Source organism: Haemaphysalis longicornis, unplaced genomic scaffold, assembly GCF_048455015.1.
Source record: "Haemaphysalis longicornis isolate Haplotype H1 unplaced genomic scaffold, Haemaphysalis longicornis Haplotype H1 scaffold_1, whole genome shotgun sequence".
In the NCBI taxonomy this organism is placed as follows: Eukaryota; Metazoa; Arthropoda; class Arachnida; order Ixodida; family Ixodidae; genus Haemaphysalis; species Haemaphysalis longicornis.
In genome coordinates this window covers 369,952,445-369,979,976 of record NW_027526203.1, presented here as the reverse complement: position 1 = coordinate 369,979,976, position 27,532 = coordinate 369,952,445, and the positions used below count along the sequence as shown (strand labels likewise).

Sequence of the window (27,532 nt, the reverse complement as noted above, 5' to 3'; positions counted from 1 at the left end):
AAGTGTAGCATGCTTTACCTTGCACACCCCCCTCAACCTTTTTCTTCAGCTTCAGTGCCATCAACAAACATTTCCAACTTTCAGGCGAGAGCCACGTCTATTCACAACATCGCAACTTTCGTCGCTTTCTTGGCTTTTGTTCGGTAGCCAACGGTGTCTTGTTTGCTCAGAAATAAACCATTAAAGCCGACATTTCCCTCTACTGTTTCCCTTCAATTTTTTTTACAGCGACACCTGAGGTATTAGGCGTGCCGTAGTGGAGCTCTTTGGTCACCTGGGGATTTTCAAAACTACGAATTGAAAGAAGTTTTCGCAAGAGTTTAAGGCAACAACGTTGTAGTGAAAAAGATGTGCACTTGCTTGAAAGACACGTTACTTTTTCTACGCAAAACAAGCCTGCACCGAACAGCCCGCTTGAATGCGGACGTACCCTACAGGCCGTTTACCTGTTCGGGCTTGAGGACATTGTAGATCTCCTCGTCCCTGAGTATGCTGCAGGCAGACAGCGGCACGGACTGGTTCTGGATTGCCCGCGCGGCCCGTCCGTGAACGCGGAGGATCTCTTGCTCGGCCGACAGGACCAACTTCTCCTGGAAAGCACAACCGGGGTTGGCCCACCCCGACGGCCGGCGTGCTTGCCAAGCTTACCCGTTCTATGAGGTGCTGCAGCCTAAGCTTGTACCGCTCTCGCTCTTGTTCGAGAAAAAGATCCCGCATGGGAGAGCCACTCAGTGACTGTGGCAACGGAATCTGAAGACAAAAAAAATATCCATCCACATTCAGCTGCATACCGCAAAGCTCCGAAGGCACACCCATCTCCAAAAGATTGTCGAACCACGCTTTAGGATGCAATAGCTATTTAAATAAAAACCTGAACCCCTCACCTCTCTTTGTTAAGGCCAAGTGTTTTTGATCAAAAGTTCATGTGCTATGTTAAACACTTTAAGGAGCTCAGGTTGTCTCTTCTACTGACACCTCAGCTGACCCTGACCATACTTCAGAATATGCTGGTCGACACTAAAAAACACAATGTCAAGATAGGCTAATATGATTTCAAAAGAGTGGCTCTTGCTCTACAACCATGTAATAGAGTCAGTATTGATTACACTCAAGTGAACCCAGTCCACCCAGCCAGAGTGCAGTGTTGCCCTACCTACAAGAGCCCAGGCACACAATTTTAACTCGATTGCCAAGGATTTTATCAATGGAACAAGCATAAGGAATAACTACATCATTCTAAAAACAATGGAAGTAGTTCAGTGGCAGAGGACGAAAGAAGCCACCAAGCCCACACATTGTTGCTTTCATCTCCGAGGCTTGGGCACCCTGTCCGACAACACTGTGATGTCACTCTTCAAGTGGTGCGACATCTCAATGAGAACCTCGAGGGGCTTTAAAAACCACTTAGCATCAGTCAGCGGCCAGCTCAGTAACACACAAGCTTGAGGAACAAGCAACTCACAAAAGCTTGAGAAAAGAGGCACTGGGCATTTTCGAATGACAGTGAAGAACCTTTTAAGGGACCATGAAGACAACATACAACCTTGCTTCAGCCAAAATATTGCCATCACAGATAACAAATGAGCCAAGTTTAATGCCAACTGTGGAACCACTCAGTTAGGCTTTACGCGGCCAATTCTAGTGAAATGTAGACCTACACTTGAGGGTACATTTGAATGCAAGCTTGGTACCAGTGGCCTCACCATAATAGGAAGACAACATTTCACTAAGTTTTACTACACTGAACGCCCATTGCCCAATTTTCGGTTTCTTCTGGATTGTGTCCCATGACACGTAGTAAACATGCTTGTTGTCCTTCCTTGTCTCGTGTCGACCACGTACATCACATGGGAATCTTGGCACTTAATCATCATCAACAACAGCCTAATTAGGTCCACTGCAGAAAGTAGGCCTCTCCCATTGACCTCCAACCACTCCTGTCCTGCGCTGCTCGAGTCCATTCCCTGCCTCCGAATTTCCTTAATTCGTCTCTCCATCGAGTTATTGGCCTTCCCCTTCTTCTAGGCCCGTCTCTCGGTGCCCACTGTTACCCGGGTGGTCCACCAGTTGTCACTTTGTCTCACTGCATGATCAGCCCACGTCCATTTCTTTTTCTTTGTTTGAGCTATGATATCATCTACTCGAGTTTGTTCCCTGACCCAGGAAGCTTGTTTCCTGTCCCCAAGTGTTAAGGTACGTCCTCACTTGCGGCGCGCCGCGCGCGCAAAAAGCGGCGCCGCAAAAACCCGTTTGCGGCAAGATTCCTCTGCCGCAAAAAAATAGCGCAGGACCCCATTTTTCGCGGCAAGGCGCTTTGCGGCAAACTCGGCGAGCCAATCAGCGCCGGGTCACGTGAGCTGCGAGGTCAGTGCTCTCCTCGGGGAGGTTGGCCGGCGTGGAGAGACGGCAAGGCCTCAGATCCGTTCTTCCCTGCTCCCCCGTTAGTAGTGGGTGAGGACCGGTTTGCAGAGCCGCCGCCGCCGCCGCCGCTTTTGCGCGCGCGCGCTCCCAGTAGTGTGGTCTCCAAAAAGCGGCGGCGTTTTTGCACGCACGGCCCTGCGCACGCGCGGCGCCGCAAGTGAGGACGTACCTTTACTCCTATCATTTTTCTTTCCATGGACCGTCGTTGAGTTTAGTTGTTTAGTAAGGCGCCATATGTCATTACTGACAGTATGCATTGTTTTTATTGGTTCTTTTGAATGATAGAGGTAGCCTACTTTTCTTTATTTGGGAGTGCTTGCCGACTGCACCCCCAGCCTATACCTATTCTGTGACGGATTTCTCTCTCGTGGTAGGGGTCAGCACTGACCACCTGTTGAATGTAGTTATATTCAACTTGTTCTAGTGTTTTATTACATATGCTGAATGAGGGTGCGTTCGGTGTGTTTATTCATCATTGCTTTAGATTTGTTCATATTTATTTTTTAGCCCCATAGCCATGCTTTCTTATGGGGGTTAGGAAGTGAGAAGGTAATTTGAAACCTCTCCTTTCAAATGCCATAGTGTCCCAATTGCCCAATCTTATCTTTGTAATATTCCTTTAAACTCAGACCAGATTACAACAAACTCGTAAAGCCAACACGCGAAATGCAAGGACATTTCTGGAGTTCACGTGGCCATGCTTTCGCAACTCTACAGTACAGGCACTAGAAGCACTCGGCTGCTTGGTAATCTTTTGTGACAGCGGGCCCTACCTGCTCAATCACAGCAAATGCTGTGCATGCAGCACCCCAGTGGAGTCAGCTCATCAATTTCAGAGTAGGCAATTGTTCAGGCACTAAGCGCTACATAGGCAATTTGTAGCGCTTTTGAAGCTTGTACTTTCCATGGGTCATGAAGACAAAAAAAGGGGCCATGAAGACAAAATAAAAATTTGTTCAATTTGAAAGAACTGGCCTTTCGGAAACCTCTCAGTAAAGGATGACGTTGGGCTAGCTGGGTATACACATTACCGCTTGAAAAACAGTGCGGAAAACTTGGATGAAGCAGAAGACAACTGCAAGCGCTTGTGCTTGTCTTCTGCTTAGTCCAAGTTTTCTGTACTGTTTTCCAAGCGATAAATCACTCTGCTCCATTTCAGCACCGAAAGCCTATTTTTAAACCGGAAAAAAAAAAGAAAAGCAAGAAATATTGCAAGATTTTTAATTGTGTGCCACAGTGACGTAATATGGGCAGGAGTGACATATTATGGGCAAGTTAATAATTATCATTTTGTTAACTGCACATTAGCATTCAAGTGATACAAGCAAACAGAACTTGCAAACAGAACAATCACCCAGTCATGTTTCTTGGCAGTGGCTTAGGTCGGCAGCTGCCGACCGCACAAACAAGATTCTGTGACGTAGAGAAACCGCCAGACAGTGGCTGGAGAGTCGCCACTGCTTCATATGAATATCTCCATGTTCAAAGTTTGCGATAAAATTGGTATGGACCAAACTCTTTATTTTTGCCTTCATGGTCCCTTTAAGAATATGACTAGGCTGCTTGTTACAATCGGCTTTCACGTTAGTAACAGCAGACAATGAACTACAGATTATTCACAAGATGGCCCACTCAATGTGGCTTTTGCCGGAACACATCAGGCTCCTTTTTTCGTGCTTCATCCTAAATATATTTCTTGGAAACCTCACATTACTGTTCTGTAGTCAATGCGGCTTTTGCTGGAATACAACAGGCTCCTTTTTTCATGCTTCACACTTCATATATTTCTTGAAACGCTTGCATTACTGTTCTGTAGGGCCTTACATAGCAAACCAACAACCTGTCTTGTTATAATGCAACAACTACTGTTATTGTTTAACCCTTTAACTGCCACTACTGAGATAACTTGTGAAACCACCCACGCGCACCCCCTGCTACTCCTGAATATACTCGTGTTGCTTTTTAAACTCACTCCCTGCCACTCCCGAGACAACTCATGTGGAAAAAAAAAAAAAAAAATTGTGTTCATGTCTCGCCATCTATGGAGAGGTCACCTAAACACATAGAACTTGTAAATTAAATTTTAGACAACAGATGGAGCGCACGTTTTTACACCCGCGTCGCTTCGTCTCGGCAGAGCGCAGCAGCCACGGCGAGTCAGCGCGCCACGTGCGTCCGCGCTTTGACGAACGAAGAAATTCAAGAACTGCTGATGCATTCTGACTCAGATGACAACGAAGAAGAGCCCCTGCCACCGAAGAATCCGAGCAAGAAGAGGAAACTTGAAGAGCGGAATTTCTCTTGGAAGAAGAAAGAATTCAAGCCTCAGGAGCATGCTTTTGACCCCTCATCTTCAGGGATCTGCAATGGCATCACAGCGGCGTCCAGTGAGCTCGAGATTTTTGAAAGTTTGTTTACGCCAGATATTGTGGAGACAACTGTGGAGCAGACGAACATTTTCCAGCACCAAGTAGTTGCCGCGCTGACACTGCCTGCCGGATCCTGTATACACCAGTGGAAAGACGTGACTCCACGTGAGTTATACACTTGCTGTCGTAATGCTCATGGCACATGAGAGAAAGGGCACCATTGCCTAGTATTGGCCCACCAATCCACTCTTGAGCACACCCGCATTCTCGAAGATGAGTCGCAACCGCTTCCTCCTCATCTTGAGGTTTCTGCATTTCTCTGATAATGAAGATCAGACCCATGGTGACAGGCTGCACAAGGTGCGCTCGGTCCTCTCGACACTTCGAAAAAGCTTTCAAGAGGCCCTATCTCCCTTCCAGGATGTTTGCATTGACGAGAGCCTGCTGCTTTTCAAAGGGCGGTTGTCATTCACGCAATATATTCCATCCAAACGAAGCAGGTTCGGCCTGAAATCTCTTGTACTCTGTGATGTAGACAGGATCAGTGCTGGACATTGTGGTGTACACCGGATCCTCAACTGAAATCAACGACTCCGAGATGGGATATGGAGCATCAGTTGTTCTTACTTTGTTGGACAAGTACCTGGACAAGAGGCATGTCCTCCGGGTTGATAATTGGTACACCAGTCCGGCTCTGTTCAACCACCTTCTCGAAAACAAGACCCGTGCCTGCGGTACAGTGCAAAAGAACAGGAGTGGTGTCCCGCACAGACAAAAAACTGCAGAAAGGGGAAACCAGGGAGATGTACAATGACCAGCTTCTTTTCGTCCGCTGGAAGGACAAACGTGAAGTTCACGTGCTCACAACGAAGCATAAGGGTGGCAACGTAGAGTCTGCAAGGTGGACAGGAAGACTGGCGAGAGCAAGAAGATACCCCGGTGCGTCACCGAGTACAACTTGTGTGTGGGAGCTATGGGCAAAGTAGATATGGTTGTGACCGTGACAGTCACAAGGAAGTCCATGAAGTGGTACAAGAAGTACTTCTTTCACCTCCTGGACATCACTGTCCTAAACAGCAATATACTGTAAATGACAGCAGCTGCTAAAAAAAGGAGCATGGCGGACTTTTGGCTTGAATTAGTCCGCCAGCTAGTTGAGAAGTACCATGAGGGAAACTCAAAGCCGAAGGGAGGACACCTGTCGAAGGGGGAAGATTCAACGCAGCTGACAGCATGTCACTTCTTGTCTCAGCTACCGTCGACTGCAGCGAAACAGAACCCTACACGAGTCTGCCACGTCTGCGCTCACACACAGATGCGACCAAAGCTGCGAAGGGAGTCCCGCTATGTGCGAGTCCCGCTATGTGTGTTTCAGCTGCCAGGTGCCGCTTTGTGTGGTGCCTCATTTGGAAGAGTTCCACACCAAAAAGTTTTTCTAAATGGCTGGACATCGTACTTAGCCGCTCATTCTTCTGTTAATTATTTGTAATTAGTAAGCCTTTTTTTATTATTTGAACAGGATAATCCTGAATAAATATCTTTACATGTCCTGTGGAGTATCATGGTGCATTACTAGCATAAAATTTCCACTGAACTAACATGAAAAAAATACCCGGCAGGGGGTGAGGAGCAGTCAGAAAAAAACCCGGCAGTGAAAGGGTTGAAGAACTCTGGGTCCTGAGTAAAGCTTTGTGTGCAAGGAAGATGATTGCATATCTCCCTCTAAGTGCGGTATGCACTTAAAAAGCGTCCACAAGTGCATTAAAAAAAAAAAAAAACTGCTCCAACCTGAATTGCTGTAATTTATCAGCCATACAAACGACAATCTCCACTGGTTAAACGAGGGCAAATTTCAGATAGCTCCCAGTCAGAACAGCAAGTGCATGCTGGTTCTGCACATCAGTTTGGTGCTCCCTGGACTGTGGGAGCATGTTTTTTTGCTTCTACATAACCACTGGATGTTGTCATGTTGCTCTTTGAATGCAATGCTTTATCACTTAAATATTTGTATCCCCCCCCCCACCCTCATTACACCTATGTTGACCAGTGTTATTGCCTTCAAGCACACAAAATGTAGATACACGGTCATCCTATGTCTGAACTTACAACTTCATGTCGACACTATCACACATACGTTTACAGGAGCCGTTTATATAGCAACAAAAATAAGCACATTTTTGAGGCACTAAACAGAACATGCTTAAGGTGCTAAATTCAACTACAGAACTGCAGAACTAATAAACCCTCCACCTATTGCAGCCAACAGTCAGTCCAACACAGGGCAAGAGCAGAGCCTGAAGGCTTGGTACCCTGTCCTACCATCAGCTGTTTCTTTTACACAGTGCTGTGCACCATTTGGCTTGACCAGGCACCAGTATACAACACGATATTTCGAAATGCTGTAGTGTCATCCAATCTGGGTTCATGGCGGATGGGTGGCTGCTTCACAAGACAATATTTTGTGCAACTGTGGCATATGCATGGTATTGCACTTGCAAGGTTGCAAAAAATGCCTGGCTGAAGCGACACATTCTATATTAGACCCCTGACAAAATTCTAATGCAATATCACACAGCGATACCCCTACACAGCTTTTAGAGGCAAGCTGAGTATATCAAGTTTCCATTTAGGCTTGTACACATACAACACAGATCTTGCTATACTCCACACACAAACACCACTCAACAAGAATTCTGAACGTTACCTTTGTTTTCCCAGACAATTTCAGTGCAAAGCCTGCGAGTAAAAGCAGACCCCTAGAAAGGCTGAAATATTCGGCTTATTTTCAGCTTCTACAATTACATCCCTCTACACAAGACTTCAACCATTTTGCTTGCAATTCTTGGCGACACCAAGAAATGACACACACGCAGCACCTTTCACTTCCTAACAGCCAAGGAGAACACCCCTCTTGACACTTACGCTTTGAAGGTCTCGGATCAGGAGCTACGATAGCCTGTCAGTTCTGCGCTGGTGTTTTCGACCTTTTCCAAGCAGAGCAACAACAGAAAAGTGCACACATGGCTACATGGGGGGCATTTGAGAAAAACACTAAAAAAATATACGGTGTTTCAGCCAACTTTAGCCAGAGTGTAAAAATATGCCGATGTACTCTAAAACGACGCGACCAAATTGCTCACTTTGGTATGTAGTATGTCACGCTATTTTCTTATTTTGCTTAATTAAACAATTAGTCAAGATTAATTAGCCAACTTCTTGAGCAGCGAAATGGTTTGCAAAACGTTCAAATAAATAGTTTCTGCCTTTCTATCTATTAGGTATTAGTGTTTTTCAGCTTACTGATTATGCCCGCAAAATACCAGAAATCACCACGTGACATGCCTGCTTGTGCGTCGTGATTGCAGTGCTTTCCAAATGTTCCGCACACAAACAGCCATAGGCGTGCTACCGCTTAAAAGGCGACAGGGTGGCAACGTAGGCATTGGCTGCGCCATTAACACCAGCGATGTGCAGTGATAACAGCTGCGTCTGCTTATCATTAAAACGAACTGTCGCGAGCATAGCACATAGCTGGCATGAATGGCACAGCCAACACCTGTGTTGCTGCCCTGTCACCTTATAAGCAGCCGCGCGTCTATGGCCGTTTGTGCGCGGAACATTTGGGAGCACTGCAATCACGACACACAAGAGGGCATGTCACGTGGCAATTTCTTGTATTTCGTGGGCATCATCAGTAAGCTGAAAAACACTGATACCTAATAGATAGAAAGACAGAAACTATTTATTCGGACGTTTTGCAAACCACTACACAACTTTCTAATTCGAATTTTTTTCCTAGCTCTGCTGCTTCAGAAGTTGCTAATTAATTTTGACTAATTATCTAATTCGGCAAAACAAAAAAATAGCGTGAAATCATCATCATCATCACCAGCCTATCCACGCCCACTGCACGGCAAAGGCCTCTCCCATTAATCTCCAATTATCCCCGTCCTGTGCTAACTGCAACCAATTTATCCCCGCAACCTTCTTGATCTCATCTGCCCGTCTAACTTTGTGCCGCCCCCTGCAACACTTGCCTTCTCCAGGGATCCACTCTGTAATCCTTAATGACCAACAGTTATCTTGCCTTCACATTACATGCCCTGCCCACGTCCATTTCTTCTTCTCAATTTCTACTAATGTGTCCTTAAAGCAGCCACGAAGACAAAACACAAGTTTGTGTTATTCGAAAGATTGTGTTTTATAGTGCCCCCAGCGCTTGTCCAAATGCAAACAATGCTTTATTTACTGAGAAATTAATTATTATAAGTTAAAATTTTGATTTTCCCACTAAATCATGCATTTTCGTGGTCTGCAATGACATCACAGGGCCTTGTTTACCATTAGTTAACCTAGACGGCGCACCACACTGCGGCAAGCCGTTTTCTGCTTTTGGTTTGTTTGTGAATGTACTTGTACCTGGCTTCTTTTGCTCATGGAGACAATCGTTTTGTGAAACATGGTGCTCGCTCGACACATACGGTCACGTAAGACATCGCCGCTTGCGTCAATAGGCCAGTGTCGTCTGAAACAACCCCAAAGCCCCGTAGTCCTGTGCAGCTAAACGAAGCATAGTGCGCGCAGTACCAGCAGCAGTACGCATCGGTACTTCTATGTTTACGTGTGCTTTCGTAACTTCCACTGTTTGTCCCGCCATTCTTAGGGCTTTAAAAAGAATGTGCCCAAAATTTAAGCGCAAATAGCTCGTTCGGCAAGTTATAAGCTCTGCCTAATTTGCATTTGCTGCCCTCCGCCAATTGTAGAGCTGTCTGGTATGACGTCATAGGTTCAGTTGCAGGAAATGAGCTAGTGGGTCACATGGCCATTTCCTTTTTTCCTAATTACGTAGCTTACTTGAGCGAAGTTTACGTTAAAAGTGGTGTCAGTATGATTCTAATGAGGCAATCTTTTGAATGAACCAAACTTGTGTTTTCTCTTCATGGCTCCTTCAACACGCGTTTGTTCCCTGACCCACTCCGCTCTCTTCTTGTCCCTTAATGTTACACCTCTCATCTTCCGCTCCATTGCCCGCTGATTCGTTCTCAATTTAAGTTGAACCCTCTTAGTCAGCCTCCAAGTTTCTGCCCCGTAGGTGAGTACCGGTAAGATGTAGCTGTCATACACTTTCTTCTTCAGGGACAATGGTAGGCTGCCATTCATTATCTGAGAATGCCTGACGAATGCACTCCACCCCATTCTTATCCTTCTAATCATCTCTGTCTCATGGTTGGGGTCCGGGGTCACAACTTGGCCTAAGTAGATATATTCGCTTACCACTTTTACTTCCTCGCCACCTATCTCAAACCGCTGTGCTGTCCCGAGGTTATTGATTACTTTGGTTTTCTGCATATTAATTTTCAGGCCCACGGTTCTACTCTGTTGGTCCAGTGCGGAAAGCATGCTTTGCAATTCGTCCCCCCGAGTTACTTAACAAGGCAACGTCATCAGCAAATCTGAGGTTACTCAGGTATTCTCCATTAACCCTTACTCCCACCTGTCCCCAATCCAATGTTCTGAATACTTCTTGTAAACATGGTGTGAATAACATTGGAGAGATTGCGTCTCTTTGTCTGACGCCCTTCCTTATAGGTATTTTACTGCTCTCCTTATGGAGGACGATGGTAGCTGTGGACCCATTGTAAATATTCTCTAGTATTCTTACATAATGCTCGTCTACACCCTGGTTCCGTAATGCCTGAATGACTGCTGAAGTTTTGACCGAGTCAAATGCTTTCTCATAATCTATGAAGGCTATATATAGGAGTTCAGTATACTCAGCGCACTTCTCTATCACCTGATTGATCGTGTGAATATGGTCCATTGTTGAATAGCCTTTACGGAACCCTGCTTGTTCTTTAGGTTGACTGAAATCTAAGGTGGCAAAAATTCTGTTAGTGATTGATTACCTTGGTAAGTATCTTGTAGACAACTGACAGTAAGCTGATCGGCCTGTCATTTTTCAAGTCCTTCATGTCACCTTCCGTATGGATTAGGATGATGCTCGCGTTCTTCCAAGATTCCGGTACACTCGCGGTGATTAGGCATTGCGTATACAGGTTTGCCAGTTTTTCAAGTACAATTTCCCCGCCATCCTTCAAGAGGTCTGCTGTTATCTGATCCTCACCAGGTGCCTTGCCCACTTTCATTTCTTTCAAAGCTTTCCTTACTTCTTCTGTCATTACTGGTGGGATGTCTATATCCTCTGAACTACTTTTCCGTTCGGCATTATCCTGAATGTCCCGGCTACTGTACAGATCTCTATAGAACTCCTCGGCTACTATGACTATTTTAACCCTATTCGTGATGACATCGCCTTGCTTGTCTTTAAGTGCATACATCTGATTTTTCCCCAGGCCAAGATGCCTCTTTACTGCTTTCAGGCAGCCTTTGTTCTTTACAGCATATTCGATCCTCTCCATATTATACTTCCGTATGTCAACCAAAGTGAGCAACATGCATTTGGTCGCGTCGTCTTATAGTACAGCACATTTCTAAACTCTGGCTAAAGTTAGCTGAAACACCCTGTATATTTTTTCGAAATAGCTATTTCCATACAGTGGTACAAAGCTGCAATAGAACAAATATCATACAAGGCCGCTTGTACGAACATTTTTCTATTATGCAGGGGTGTCCTTGAGGTGGTCGGTCATCTGGGATAAAACTTGGCAGTACCAAACCACTGGATATTTCCTTGTTTCTGCTAAGTTTGCAAATCTAACTGGCCCATACAATAGAACTAACTGGCTTGCACTAAGGAAAAAAAAAAAAAAAAGGGAAGACCACTAGGGGACGTGCCGTAATTAAGCAGCTAGTGTTTGAATTAAGCAGCTGGATTAACCCAGTTTTTTTTTTTTTTCGTTGTATCTCATCAGTGTATATGTTCCATTCAGAGCAACTGAATCAACCTCCAGCTTTTTTGGTCAATCGTTGACAAAAATATGGCCTCATACCCTTTTCTTTAGTAATCACCATCAACTGGGTCAAGTGACCATGAGGACACAACCACTTGGCCAATCACCAACTGCCAAATGGAGTTTCCGCCCCAATAAACACCATGCTGCGAATACAACACAGCTCAAACGCAGCTGCTGCTCGGGCAAAGCTAACCAAAGTTTAATTTTTCTCAGTTTCAAGCCAGCTTCTGTAAAGCAAGGTTTCACTAAAACACTTTCCAAGAGGTCTTTTGAAATCTGCCTCAGTGAAACTTTACTGTACACGTTCCAACATGAACACTGCCAGAATCTGCACATGCAAGGAGAGACAGAAAAAGAAAGCAACTTCCACATCTACACCCACACACCCATCAAGCTCGCTGCTGGAGCAGGAACATAACTGGAAGCAAGGGCGCAAGCAGACACTGAAGTAATGCAGTGTGCCCACGTGAGGAACAGTATGCACATGTAGCCATAATGTGCAGCGTTTCTAGTCCACAAGCACATCAATTATACAAGCCTGCACACCAACAGGTAAGATTAATAAACAAAAGTGGCCTACCTGCCCACAACATGCACATAACACTGCGCTTTTGAAGACCACAGTTAAATTAGGCTACTCCTCTGAGCCACAAACAACATAAAGCATGGTACAGAAGTGCAAAACAAGTTGTTTTTTTTTTTGCTTTGCTAAAGCAGCAATCCACTGCCAGACCTAGGAGCACAGAAGCTGGGCAATGTTAAAAATGGCCACTTAGCACCCCCCCACAGCTAGCAGTCCACCAAGGGAAAAAATGGGGGGAGGAGGAGGGTGCCATTTTGGGCACTGCATGCAAGGAATTTATTGGCCGGAGAGAAGGCGCTCGTACCATGGGGACCGAGAGGCGTGACGAAGGGTTCCCTTCCAGCACGTAGGATCCCCGGTTAAGCAGGTAGTCCTTGAACCCCTGGGGGGGCTTTGGGTGCACCACCAGCATGCCTCGGCGGCGCTTCTCCACCTGTCGCCTGATGTCCAGGTACAGCTGGAAGCCGTTGGTGATGGGTTGGATCATCTCTTCCATGAGCGTCGGAGGCCCCAGGGACGGGCCCAGGGACTGCTGGCCCTGCGGGGGCAGCGGCTGGCCCTGCTGGGCAGCTGCAGCCAGGCCCTGTGGCTGCGGCTGCTGATGCTGCTGGGGCGGCACCAGCCCCTGCTGCTGCTGCAGCTGCTGCGGCTGCGGCTGCGGCTCCTCCCGGGCGCGGAGCTTGCGCTTGCGCGGGTGCACCTCGGGGGCGTCGTCCAGGTCATCCTCGTGCGTGAGGGCCGCCCGGTGGCTGCTGCGCGTCACCCGCTGGCAGCGCTCCTCCTCCCGCCGCCGCTCCTTCTCTTCCCCGGCCTGCTCGCCCGGGGAGCCCTCGCCCAGGGACTCGGCCGCGTTCACCACGTACGGCAGGGCAGGCTTGCTCGAGGAGACCTTGCGCTCCTTGCAGTTGGCACCGCCCGCGGGCTCGGCACCTTCCACGCTGCCCGAGCCACTCGAGGGCAGCACTATCTTGAGCGGTGGCACCTTGGGCGAATGCCCATTCCCGTACGAGTCCTGGGTGTTGGCATCACAGTCCAATTCGTGCTCACTGGGCCCACTCTCTGTGTCCGAGCTGGAGTTGCCACCGCGCTTTCGGGGGCAGGCAGAATCTCCGTCTGGAGCCCGCACCTTGTCGCCACGCGAGGAGCGCCCCTTCCCAGTGGGCGTAAGGGTGCCATTGGCGCTGTCATTGCTGCTGCGCCGACGCTTGCGAAGTGGCTCCTCGGACAGAGCGTCCTCCCCGCCATGCGTGTCAGAAGCCGAGCCGTTCAGGGCCGAAGGCTCGGCCATGGAGGCCAAGCCCTGCTCGGTGCCAGGGAGCGGGTTGCCAGGGGCCCCTACATCCGCTGGCGCAAGGGAAGCAGCTGCCATGATCGGAGGGTCTTCCTTTTTACCATTGTACGAGTACCCGTCCGTTCTAGGTTCCATCTCGACAGGGCGGCTGGGCCCGGCAGGAGGGTTGTACGGTGGACCACTGTCGCGACGAAGGCACCCCCTGTCATTCCTTGACCGAACGGGTTCGAGACGCAATTTGTAGTGGTTCGGTGCCAGACCTCTTACCACTGCAAACACAAGAAACGTGGAATTGAGGCTTCCACCTGTCGCCAATTGCCAATACAGTTCTGAACATTCACCCCAGCACGCCTGAAGTCATATGCTGTTACCGCTGCAAAGGTCCAGCAGAGGATAGAGCACCAGTGACAAGAACCAGCGAAAAGGGCGCAGGACTGACGACTTTGCTGTCTTTTTATCTTGCATCCTTTTCGCTGGTTCTTGTTTAAGTACATCATGAACCAATTTGCCCAGCAATTCATTCTCTTGAATAGAGCCCCAAGTTTCCATCCAAAATTGTGTACATGCATGAGCAAGCCAGCCACGAATAGAAAGTGCTTCCCCCGCAGTGCTCACTGGTAGTCACAGGTCTCATGAACATAATAAAAATAATAAATAAAAAGAATAAAAATTTCTCACACCACCCCAGTCGCTTTGCAAAGTGACGCAAAACGCAGTGTTTTCACGAATTACGGAACACGCCGGAACGAGTTTGCTACGAGCATCACACACTACTCCTCCACCCTCCACCACATCCCCAACCTTAATCTGCCTCAAAAGTTTCAGGGGAAACTAGAAGATTCTACACTAACCAGAGTTATTTACACGTCTCAATGTGTGCCTAACTGAATGGCCCAAAACACAAATGCTACCGTGCTCATAACGACGCTAAATGTACAACTGCCAGCTGTCTAACAGTTGTGCAGAACAGGGAGAACAACACCATTTCTAAAAAAATGCCTGAAACTGAATTAAAGAATGATTATGTTTGCAGTTCGACACATTAATCAACAACTCTTCAGCATCCCTACCAGCTCCATGCCCTTTCTGCCCACAGAAAAAAGCTGCCGACCGGTTTTCCCGGCTTCCCCTCCCTGCGTTGCCCGCTATGGGAGACCTCCCCTCCAGAAGTTTTATACAACCTCCTAGGGTTTAAGCTAATTTTTCCAACCAGGCACGCTAACGTGGACACGTGTTTTTTTTTTTTGTTTGCTGTTCACTTCCACCATGAATATGTCAGCCACATACTAGAATTGAAACCATAACCTCAAACACAGCAGACTGAATTATACAGTACAAATTAAAAGGGAATAAGCATAAAAGACATCAAGTTTATAGCAATAAAAAAAATTGAATACAGCTAAAGCCAGAGTATATCAGTGTGAAAGCAGTACAGTTGACGAACAGGTTCAGGCAGGCCGATGTTACTTTCCTTTATTTCTGGTCTGACATTAGCGCTCCTGAATCCAGCTGCCCTGGGCACTCAAGACGCTTCCCCCTCTCACTGTTTCTCTCTCTGCCTCACCCCAGCACAACTAGAGGTGCGTATGCCCAACAACGGCCACCACTGCTGCCGGAGAGCAACAGGGGAAGGCAAGGATCACGTGCCCATCATAGCATAGTAATAGAAATCTTGTTTCAGCATCCTTGGACATCATGCCGCAGAAAAGAGGATGTCCAACCATGGGAACAAATTGCAGCAAAAAGTCTTCGTTTTGGGCTGGCAAAAGATGAGAAACTGTTCGTATGCAGTGAACTCAAGCTAGCAACATGGCTGGCGTCATGAAAAGAGCTGTACAACTGTCAACTATCAACTTTCGCTATTTCGTATTGCACATCAATGTTTATTGCCACACATCGCATTTGCGCCAGGTCACATTTTTGTAACATGAAGTGTTGAAGTGCGATTTTGGCTTCCATCTTCACTGTCCAAGAGGCGTATGCCAGCACGGCTGCGTGCCGGTCTCAGCAGACCCAGCGGAGCGGGGAGAAGTGACGGGATGAGGGCATCACCCCCAACCCAAGCCGCGCCTCACATGTTACCATGACAATTACGACACCAACATGGAGGCAGCATTGCTATGGCAATTACAACTCGCTTACAACAGATGCCCAAGGAAACAGTGTCAGGCTAGCTGACCTATTAAAGACAACAAAACCTGGAGCACTAATGTGAGCACCGTCAGACCCACCGAAGGACAAGTTTGCAAAGTTTGGATATTCCAAACAGGTCCGAACAGGCTTGAAAATGCTGGAGATCCAACTGAGTACACAACTCCATCTTAGTGTCACAAGCCAATGGAACAAATGGTCTACACGCTGTTGCTGATGATCAGAAGCTCTGGCGGATAGGCTACGAAAAGAACTACCACTCCAGGAGACATGCAAGAACACACATCACTGAGTGGCTAACCAAACTCACCCCAGCAGAGCTCAGAAACGAAGACAAGCTGGAAACCACGTACAGGGGCCCTCAAATGCTTTGAATACAATGCTGCAAACACAGCAAATGGTCCTGGGGTCTTGCAATGAAGATTTCATTAAAAGTCATGTTTATGCCGACAAACTGGCAGACCTTAAAGCAGAAAAAAGCATTTTTGTGGCAGACCTCGAAATTACTTTTTTTTAAGGACACTACAACGTCAGCGAAGGCATCGTAAACATGAGAAAGAGAACAAGAGGCCTGATCTGACCACAATGGTCCCGCATATAACACGAGTGGCGCACTGCCGACTAATGCAAGCATGGACCCAATTAAATCTGCAACAGGGAAAGGAACTGGCAGGGTCGAGACACTGCAACATCTGCAGACTGACAACTGCAGTACTCTGATGCTTCCCTGCAGACTGCCTTGGCAAAAGGAGAAAGAAACTCCTTAGTTTCCTGCAATCGTGCGTTGATCCTTTTCAAACAAACAAAAAAAAAAAAGCCATTCCCTCTGTACAGGCGGATGACCAGCGAACCTGTTTAGCACACGACACACATACAAACAAAGGTACGAACAAAGGTAAAAACTCGTTTATTGTGAACTATGACAAATAAATGAAACTCGGTATATCATCTTAGTGGTTAACTGTGACTCATTTTGTTGCAGGATAGTTTTGATAAAGCAAAGGTTATGACCGTTTTCTGCAACCAGATGCCCTGTAGCAACAGCAGACAGGAATTCCGTTTACAACTTACTATCGCCATGCACTGCTCCTGCCCCCTTCACTCCCAACGACGCACTCCCTGCCCTTGGTGTCCATAACACCATCACAGAGCACCTAAGACGCCCACCAAACGTCCCAACTCACATATCTGGCCTCCACCCCTACTCGGCACATCCCACAAACTAGTCCCCACCACCCCCCACACACACACCCATACCCATTCCCTGCTTGTTACGTTGCCATTACTGGACACCCTCCCACCACAGTACCGGCCACAGCCACCATTCAAACCTCTAACACGACAGTAGAGGAGGTGGCTTCCGCCCTTGTGATTTCCCAGCGCTCCATCCCCCTCTACATCCTCTCCGACTCACAAACAGCCATCCACTACTTTCTCTGAGGTCATATCTCCCGGCAGGCCCTGAACATTCTCGCCTCCCAACCACACCACCGACACCACAGCGTACCTGCTGTGGATGCCAGCCCACAGGTGTAGATGGTAAAGAGGTGGTGCACGAACGTGCTTGCGAACTAATGCCCCTGCCTGTAGCCCTGCCCAGTTCCTGCAGTACCAGGACATCACCATTCACTAATGCCTCCTCCACCACATCCCCAACTCACCCCAAGCACAGCGCACTCCCTTAGCACCCTCCAGACCCACACCCCTTTGCACTGCGCAACCTGCCTTGCCTGTGGGGCCGACATGTGCTATCACACTCTGTGCGAGTGCTGAGCAGTACCCTTCCCTCTCCCTCCTCTGATCTCCAAATTTGAATAAAGTTGTTTCTCTCCCCCAGTCTGTGAACTAAATTATGACAAGTAAATGAAACTGGGCGTGTTGGAGTTGTCTTAGCAGCTGATTCTCATATAACTTGTTTTGGGATAGGTTCGTGAAGCAAGTTACAGCCATTTTCAGTAACCATACTCCTCCCATAGATGCCCACGCATTGAAAGCAGACGGGAATTCCATTTACAACAACTTCACTGTGAACTAAGACAAGTAAATGAAACTTGGTGCAACTATAGAGTAGTCTTAGCGGCCAACTGTCACATAATTGAAATTTTGGGAAAGTTTTCATACAAGAGTTACAGCCGTTTTTCTGCTGAGCATTTGCGTCAAAGTTGGCTTTGCCGGCAAAATTTTTGTTTACGCAGAGGAAAAATGCAAGGTGCTCTAACCACACAAAGCTTCACTTTGTATGGCTGGAACACGCAGTTTCCCATACAATCATAATCACCACCTATGTGCAAACCATTGTGCATTTTCATAACTTCGCATAATGACTGAAGGCAGCCCACCACATGAGTATCCCACCAAACGTTGGCAGTGCTGCACAGGCTTGAAGTTGGAGGATGCTTGTCCCAGGGTACACCCATGGCATTCAGTTAGCAGAAAAGTCGAGCTGGCAGTAGTTAAAGGGTGTTAAAATGGACGGCTTGAAACAAGCTGTAAAACTTACGGGGCCACCTTCTACAAATGACTTCAAGGTAGGCTGTTTTTCATGGCAGAGGCTAGCACTAAAGTGGCCACCCTCGGCCCAAGTAACCTACATGACTGGCGTCAATACCCTCTCCGCAGTTCTTTACTTCAGGGTGCCGAAAGCAGCCCGCGTGCAAGTGCATGCACTCACCACCCTCTCCTATTCAGCTCATGCACAGGCACACACACAGCCAGGCCAGGTCTCTACACAGGGCAGGCCACAAAAGTACACTTGGCAGTGAAAAAAGATGGCCACTTACGAGTGCAGCTGTAGATTCCAAAGGTAGCATTCCGAAGTACCAGGCGGACTTTGTGACTTTTGGCAAAGTCAAATACGTTTTTTTTCTTAATAGTCCTAGCATAAGGGCTGGCGCCGTTTTGGAGCAGAAGGCGTACAACCTATGCATGGAAAGAAAAAAGAAGGGATTCAGGCTGCTGAAACAAGTGGAGCAACTCAATCGCACATGATAGTAATAACAGCAGGCACACACGGACTCATCGTAAGTAGCGCTTGAAATGGGACACAGAAGAGAAGACACACGACGGCGCTACGTTCTTCTGTGTCCCGTTTCAAGCGCTACTTACGATGAAAGCCCAGCTGTCAATTTTACTGAACACACGGACTCCTTTTTTTTTTTTTTCCCCCCCCGCTCGAACAGCTTGTTTGTTAGCGCTTCAATTTTACATCGCACTTTAAGGTCCAAGTTTAACACCAAGATCACTGACTGCACTTATCTGGTTGTTTTAAGCTGAATAAAAGCTGCCTGTCATTAACTGCACAGCATCTGCAGCAACTGTTAGCTTTGTTGCGTGGGCACCGGAGCTACACCTAAGCTACGCGCCACGTGCATAGCGAAGGGCTGAATTTAGACCACCGGGGGGATCGTGCACACAGGAGTGTTTGTTTTTGAAATCCACACACAAAAAGCATCGACTGTGGTCAGAATTTTAATTCATGACTGTCAGTAGCATAAGGCTCTGGCTGTCGTGATTCCAAGGGCAATGCCCCCGAAGGGAATTGGGATGACATGCGCGAATCAAGGGCCAGAGATGATGAAGAGTACGAAATTTAATTGCGTCGCCACTAAATGAACCAACCAAAGAATGCTGCAAACAACAAACGTGAGGCAGCGGTGAATAGCAGAGCATACCTGCCAGGTTCGGCGGGATGGCATTAGGGATATCTGACCAGGGGAGGGGGATTAGACGGAACAGAATGGAATATTTTACATACATTTCTAATTTATTTACAACAAAGCAGGAACCAAACTGTCAACCAAGCTACTAATAACTTTGCTCAATCTTCAACGTGGCTGACGCCGCCCTTTTCAGGAAGTCCTGGGAACACTGTCGAGCGCAACGATGTTCGCCCCGGCGACACTTCACCAAAAAACGTGACTGAGGTTGTCGGATATGGCTGCTCAGAACTGGGTGCAATTTTTTCTGCTATGCTCACTGCCTCTTGCATTCAGTGTTGCTGCAGTACCGACGACATCAACTTCTGAGCACGGCTGATTACGCCTTTTAATCTCTTCACTAATAACGATGTCAATTGATGTAGGACCGGATTGGATTGTCAAGTAGCTCCAATGCAATGTGGCCGGACTTGGAGAAATATTTGGCAAAACACGGGTGCGTCTTCAGGAGATTTTTGTCACGTAGTCACGTATGTACAATCATACAAAACCACCAAAATTCGGGATTCTCCCAGAGAATTTGGGAAACCTGGCAGATATGGCAGAGTGACAGTGCGGCTGATGCGAATGCAGCCTATCAGAGCACGCTGCGACGGTCGGGAGAAAGAGCTTGCGCCCGGGGCAAGCACGCTGAGAGAAGCGCAAGACCAGAGCAGGAGATAAGAACGAGAGGCAGATGGTCTGGGAGGAGTGAGCCAGGGGGACAACATGGCCAGGCCTCAACAATGCCACGCAAGCCTTGGCTGGAGCGGGCTGACGTTGCATCGGCACCCGCCTCCGAGTGGCACCGCCAACCTGTGCATTGGTGGCCCCAGAGGTGACAGTTGGGTGCCTGCGTCTGTGCCAGTCAGCCTACACGCTGATGGTCCTTGCATGGCGACGCTTCCGGATCCTCCCGGGTGCCTCCTGCTGAGCTGCTACCACAAGGGTAGCCACAGAGAACCAACGTCAAGGCGCGCGGCACCGACACTGTCCCCACAGCGACCAAGCACAGCGATGCTGGCACCACCACACTGGACAACTACAGCTACCACACCACGCAACCCCTGCACCGTGTCAGTGCTGATGACTAGGATAGGCCCATCCACTAAGGACAAGTAGTTGCAGGACATTAGTAATGCTTGTTTAGGGGAATTATTTTCAGCATCGCTTAGCTGCTGTGCTTTGCTTTAGGGTTTTCCATACGTAGGATAAATGTGTGCTTCGTGCAACCAGCCAACTGCTCTTCCTCGTCCATTCCTCAGAGGCAATCAGGACATCCACGTGACACTAGCTACCATGGTAGGTGTGCCAAGGGGGTGGTACCGCTTCACCAACCATGAAAACTCAGGCTGCAATACAATAGGTAGCTTTCGTTCAAATAACCACATAAATGCTGCCAGTGATCTTGGCAATGAGTGTAACAGACCATACAATGTGATCTGCATGCAGAATCCAAGCATGAACAAGCAAGCTGCAGGAAGAAGGGAAAAAAAAACAATGTGGCACAGGTTCAGGACTGAGAAAACGGCACGGCCATAAGGAATTGCCAACTGAAGCAGGCAGTGAATGGGAAATGGCCCCTGTGCAGGAACAGAGGTTGCAAGTTGGGTTCTGGCTACACCTGCATATGACGTTTAACTTTTATATTCAACACAGTAAACCAGTGGCTAGAGCCACCAAAGGACCTCTGCACAGAGGGGTAATGATAATGAATGCAGTACTATTCACGCCAGAATGTTCTAATGAAACAAATATAGCATGTGACGATCAGGGCATCTCCATTGCTAGTGACACAATGGAACCGAAAAAAATAATTTAGACACACAACAACAGTTATGTCTAGCTTCCATGTTGCAAACAGCTTTCTAGCTTAACCACAACTTGGCAGTGCCAAAACATAACTTAATTCACTTAGGAAGTTTCAGATGCAACAAACAAGATTGCAGCAAGCTGAAAAGAGAACTTCATTTGTTGGTCCTGCTTGCTTAAATAATTGCAGAGGCCCTTAAATAGCACTGCTCTATGGACAAGAGGCTGCCATGAAATACACACTAATGCAATCACTGTCAAACGTACTTCCTACACCTTTTAGGAAAACTGTCATAACTTGCAAAAATCACTGCAATTTTCCACAGCTCCCCATTTTTACCATTTCTTCGCAAGACGTGTTCAATTTGCAAAAAAAAAAAGTCTCTTGAAAGGGCTTTGTAACATACCACCACTTTAAAACAAAAATGTTGGAAGGCTCTCTTTTCTTCAGAATAAGTAAACTAAGAAAAAGGTGGCTTTGAAAGCTCCTCATGCTAATTATAAATGGGTCAAAAATGCACAAACATCATACGTAAAGTATCAGTGCCTGTGGCACAAAATTGAATTCCCGCCATCAAGTAGAATACCTAAGAAAGTGAGCCCACTCTTCTTGCCTTGGCCTCATTCTGGGCAAAATAGTTTTTTCTAACCTACACTATATTTCTGGAGATGTAGGAAAGGTATGGCTTGCTTGTCTAGTTTCAAAACCGCTCCCTGCTGCTTCTTGTGCACATGCAGCCATATAACAGGTTATGCAGTCTCTCCTAGTCTTTTCTTTAAGTGGAAAGTGACAAAATATGTGCAACACAACACAAATGAGAGTTTCGTTTGCATTTTTCATTTCTTGCATCCTTTACCTCAGAAAATTAGTACATGCGAAATGCCTACATTATGACATACTGACTGAATTGATCAGACTTTACAGTATTGGCATGGACAGAACACAAAGCAGGGCCTTAAAGAAGAGTTAACTTGTCACATATGTGAACACTTCAATCTGTTATTTTGCTGCCACAACGATTACTAATACATTTCTTCACTGAGATGTCGTTTGATGAAACATGTGCTAAATGTGACATGGTCATTTCAGCGTTCTGCTTTTTCGGGCGAGTACCCCAACCAAGTGCCGCTTTTTTCCACGAGTTGTCGTAGTCATTGAACCCTTTCAGTGTCGTGTGTGCAGGTTAAAACTGCAGCATCACAAGCACAACAATACATTAGCTATCCTATGTTTGCACCTAATGCAAAACACTTGCCTGGACAGTGCTGCCATCTGACTTGTCTACATATGAGCTTATATTTATTGTATTCTCTGTTTGGCTCGCCTCGGTGCGCAACCTTTAGCAGTGAAACTGCACTCTATGTGCACGCAATTTTTCCGGGATCGCTCACGCTGCTCAGCGTTTTGTGTTTGCAAAAATAAATGGACAGGGCCAGACCTTGCACTTGGAATGTTGTGTGCACATGATGGATATAATGTGTGTGCACATGATGGCATGCGGCCAGCAAGAACACCAACTTTTGCGCACACTCTTACAGGGAACATTCAAGAGACACGAAACCAGGCAAAAAACATATCTCAAAGTTAGCGCAACTGCCGGAGTGAATGATGCCATGATGTGCTACATCACATTAACTCTTTATGGTGCACAGAAATGAGAGAACACAAGCGGAGGTGCAGTGCTGAGAGTCAACATGGCCGGCACATAACGAAAGCAACCAAGCCACCTGTTTGGAATTCCAAACAAATCCGATTACTGGGCAGCACCAAGACAGGAAAGTCATTTGCAGAAAGGCCGAGTCTAAACGTAACACCTTTTCCCCTATGGAGAAATAAATCCCACTCCCAAACGACCAGTCGAATTCATCACAGAGTTGTGGAGATTTTGCGTTCGTTTACTGGTGGAAATGCGAAAGGATTATCCAAAGCTGACTAAAATTCATGTTTGCAACTTAACGTTTCTTCCCTACATATATACACCCAAGAAAAAAAAATTCTTTTGCTTCCCTATACGCCCTTGAAAAATGGACACTGGCATGTTTGTAAACAAAAATGGACATGTTTCTACAGCGGGGATTAAAAGAAATACGAACAACGGAGTGCACAGCCTCCGAAGCATGCTGCACCGTCTGGCTTTCATAAAAGTTGATAAACTGCGCGCATGCGCATTTCTTTGACAGCGTCTGAAAGTGTGGCTTACATTTAAAGGAAATGCTTGATCAAGAAGCGACACCAGTCGTTTATTTTGAGGTGCCTTTTCACGCTGCGTCGCCACTGAGCAGGATGATCATAATGGACATCATGCTAGCTGCAATCAGCCTGCTGCGGGCTTGGCTTCCGAATGTAGTAGATAACAGGATGTTCAGTGGTGACAGAGCATAAAGAGGCACCTCAAAATAAATGACCGGCGTCGCTTCTTTATCAAGCATTTCCCCCAAGAGTAGGCCACACTCTCAAACGCTCTTAAAGAACTACACATGCGCGCAGTCCACAGACAGTGCAGCCAGACCGTGCGGCATGCTTCGGAGGCTGTGTGCTTCGTTGTTAGTATTTCTTTTAATACCCCCTGTACCTACCACTTCCCTCTGTAATGCGTTGGCCCTGAGAGGGCGTATATATATAAAAAAAAAAATGCAACAGCTAGACACTGAAAGGGCTAAGCGGGTGCGAAAGAAATGCTAGTCTATGAGGCGTTTTTTTTTTTTTTTTTCCCAAAATGTGTTCCACCCTTTTAATATAATGTATGAGAGCTAATAGCAAGTAAGTTGGTTGGTCCAAATGCTTGCCTGCTGCACATCTAGCAATGCTAGTTATTTGTATCAAAATATATCTTTAAAAGAAAAAGAAAAGAGGGAAGAAAGTGGAGTTTTCATAAAAATTATAACAGCCTCACGAGAACTAAAGTACCAATTGTAGACTCATGGCATCTAAGTGTGACTATTAACACACAGCATGAAGATGCACTTCTGCATCCCCAGAACTACAAGTGATTGCCGCAAAAATTTTTGCCTACCTTCCTGAGAACAAGTACATGCCTTTCCGAACAGTGTTAAAAAAAAAAAAAATTAGTCTGCTGAGCCCGCTTCACCATCAGCTACTAGCCCAGATAGCACCCTTTGTCCCCTATAAACACTCTCGGCATCACACAATGGCCATTTGGTCTAATATGGAGAACGACTTGTCGGCACACGTTCAGTGTGCTGAAGCAGCAGCGTAAAAAACAAAGGACACAGTGAAAGGAAGAACTTTAGGCAGCGCTGCCACATTTGTTTTTTGTATGCTGCTTCAGTGCAAGGGCTATATGGCTGCCACTAAATCAATCTTCGTGGGAACACGCACACACACACAAACAATGAAATGATTGACAGTAAGATATGAAAAGACACTCGGAGATAAAAATTAGCAGCCTTGCGGATCAAAACAAAAGGAGTTTTGTTAGCACTTAACCCAGGAGTGTTTCCTAGGTTAGCAAGAACTTCAACCCACAGATGCCAATAAATGTTTCACAGCCCCTCCCTCTTAAGCACCTGCCAAGATAGCCCCTAAAACTACAACCAATGGCACTTTACAATGCACCTTTACTTTCGTAATATAATGAAACTCACTGTGAACACCACACTTTCGTAGTTCAGAACAATGTACAAACTGGCATGAGGCTACCACAGATATCCATTTGGCAATGGGTAACATGTTTACATTTTGCATGAAGCCAGTTTGATCTTTAAGAGGTATTCCTGCCGCTAACCATTAATATGAAGCCTATGCAAATTTGTCCAGCGGCACTCAGAGCTCCAGACAAAGCACAGTGCGGTGCACAAGCTGCCAGCTGCTCCGTACGGGCACTGCACATAACACAGCTGCGCAAGCAAGCTGCAGCAAAGCGACCAGAGCCAATCACCACCAGGAGTACAAGGCGAGAGCTGTGCAGTGCTTAGGCCAACACCAGTAGCAGAGGGTAGCAGTGCCATTTGCAGAATGCAGACACTACGAGACGTTGAGGGAGAGGGGCAGTGGAAATACAAGCCTTAGAGAAAAAGTACTGGCACAACAACAGGGCTGAGAGGTTCACTGGGGTCAGGAAAGGGTGTCCCAATATCACTAAATAAAGGCTCCTTTAATGTGTAGCTTATTTAGTGGCTCTACGGTGTCCAATGACGCCCATTTGGTTTTGACATCAGAAAACAGTGACTGTGCGAGCTTTCGTAGAACTGCTGAGGATCTTCAAACATTCACAAAATTAAAGGGTTGCATTTCTTTCAGAGGTAATCACCCCTAAAGGGTGGGCCCTAACTCAAGTCTGAGCAAAACACTAAGCATTTCTGCCTAATACCTACAGGGCACCCTCCTACTGCAGGCACTGCCAATGCATTCTGGAACCTCTGCTGACTTTAATGGAAACTTTTTAGCAATAAATGATTGTACTTTGAAGGCTTCAGTTTCAACCCAAAAAGCAGAATAACTTGCCCATTAACCTGCTTGTGAAAATCAACTATTTTCTTACCTACATGCCACAGCCCTATTAAAGCACATGATGACCAGTCAACTCCCCACAGCACTGCTGGTTGCACAAGTGCTTGCACTTCAACAGCAAAATCCTAGCACTCCATTCTGCACCCAGCTTTAACGTGGTTTGTCTTGGGCTTCAAAATGCATATTGCGTACCCTATTTATGCATGGTCACCGAAGTGGTTTAGGGGCTGAAATTTCTCACAGAGAAAATTTAATACGGAGGCCTCCCCTTTTTCCTGTCACGATGCTACTTTTCTATTTTATAATAGGCCAACATCACGGCCAATGATTTTAAGTGCTGCACAGTTAAAGGAACGTGGAGCCACAGTAACGAAATGATACTGCCCACAGAAGTGCCACGTGGTCTTTTATTTGCCAGTATCGGGCTGTTCACGGGAAGTCCAGACCTGCTCTCGGAATAGAAACTCTATGGGCAAATAAAATACGGAGCTTTTCTGGGGCAGTTCGTTGACAGTCCAACATGACAAACAAAACGGCCCGACAACCTGTGTGCAAACAAGCATCAGCTACGCCCACCACCAACCTACCTGGCAATGCCCACCACGAGCGGGCTGCCAGCTTTCTCGAGCAACCCCAGCCACCAACACGGAAATACAAGGTAAAAAACCAGTGCAACACCCAAGATGACATGCTAACCTTAGGGCTGGCAGCCATAGCGGCAAGGTGCAATGGAGTTAAGCCACCAATTCCACGGGCACACACATCCGCCCCAGCCTTAATCAAGGCCCGAGCCACACTTCGCCGACCACGGATGCATGCTACGTGCAGTGGTGTTGTGCCTATGCAGAGAGAGAGGAAGCAGGCAGGGGCATGTGAAATGCAGCAAGGAAAGTGTGCAAGTGCCCGCCACCACCATCCACACAACACGCAAGCAACAAAGCTTGGCAGGAGCCACACACAAGGCATAGCACGCACAAACAGGGTAACAAACTCACGAGGAAAAGTGCCCCTAGACTTGCAAAATAATGAAAGAAGGGGTGAAAATGGGCATGATAAAGCAGCATGTGCACACACACACAACAGGCCCTCAAATGCCACAGAGCCTGTATACCAGGTAGCTTGAACTATTTTGTAATGAAAACAAGCTGGGTGCCACCACGTTGGTTGGACTGCTTCATGCATATGCAGAAAAGGATCCAAAGGAGGCACACAGTCTGCACATGCTCTCAACAGTTCAGAAAGAACGTGGTTGAACATAAGAGAGCTCTGTACTTGTGAAGTGCCTGGCTCAAATGAATGCCAGCTAAATGGGATTCTACACAAAAAGAGGATACAAGCAAAATAGGCATTTCCAGACCAGCCGGATCCGGAGTGTTTGGGTCCGCTCCTTGTCGTAGAAGGTGCTTCACAGCCCTTGTTTCACCATGAATGACTGCAACGTGCAGGGCCTCCTGAAGCTCTCTGGGGGGTGCACGGCTGCTGCGCCTTCTTGAAGCCTTTTTCTGCTTCTTACTTTGCTTGGGTCCAGCATCGGATGGACGGGCTGCATCTGCATTCAGTAAACAGGCACATTAGCCAGTGCGTTTGGACTGTAAGCGTTTGAATGCCTCTGTGACATCTGCTTTTCCTACAAATAATGTGATCTGCTTGGTACAGTGCAATTGAGTCTAAAGGACAATAACAGGGGCTCAGTGAAGTAGCAGCAGAACACGCATACTGCTTTTGGTTGCTTAGTACAAAAAATCCCCCCGAGAAACCATTTCTGGCGACCATTAGGAGATGTCTTAACACTTTCGGTTGCAGGAACAATTTTCCACACTCCTGT

General features: G+C 47.0%; 1 protein-coding gene and 1 long non-coding RNA gene across 6 annotated transcripts in view; both read right to left on the bottom strand.

Annotated features, from left to right (window-relative positions):
* Nucleotides 1–27,532, bottom strand: part of LOC144155072 (uncharacterized) — a 42,208-nt gene that overhangs the window by 12,913 nt on the left and 1,763 nt on the right. For all 5 annotated transcript variants that reach the window (XM_077686310.1, XM_077686309.1, XM_077686311.1 and 2 more), the window contains exons 2-7: nucleotides 27,065–27,256; nucleotides 26,404–26,546; nucleotides 18,510–18,648; nucleotides 12,592–13,847; nucleotides 649–750; nucleotides 447–590 (exon numbers count right to left, since the gene is read on the bottom strand). In XM_077686310.1, coding sequence (XP_077542436.1) covers nucleotides 447–590; nucleotides 649–750; nucleotides 12,592–13,847; nucleotides 18,510–18,648; nucleotides 26,404–26,546; nucleotides 27,065–27,256 — 1,976 coding nt within the window. The remainder of the gene's footprint in view (nucleotides 1–446; nucleotides 591–648; nucleotides 751–12,591; nucleotides 13,848–18,509; nucleotides 18,649–26,403; nucleotides 26,547–27,064; nucleotides 27,257–27,532) is intronic.
* On the bottom strand, nucleotides 18,896–26,397 carry LOC144155075 (uncharacterized). The gene is made up of 2 exons (XR_013319500.1): nucleotides 23,628–26,397; nucleotides 18,896–23,571 (listed from the first exon to the last, which is right to left on the bottom strand). It is a non-coding gene; the product is annotated as an uncharacterized LOC144155075 (long non-coding RNA).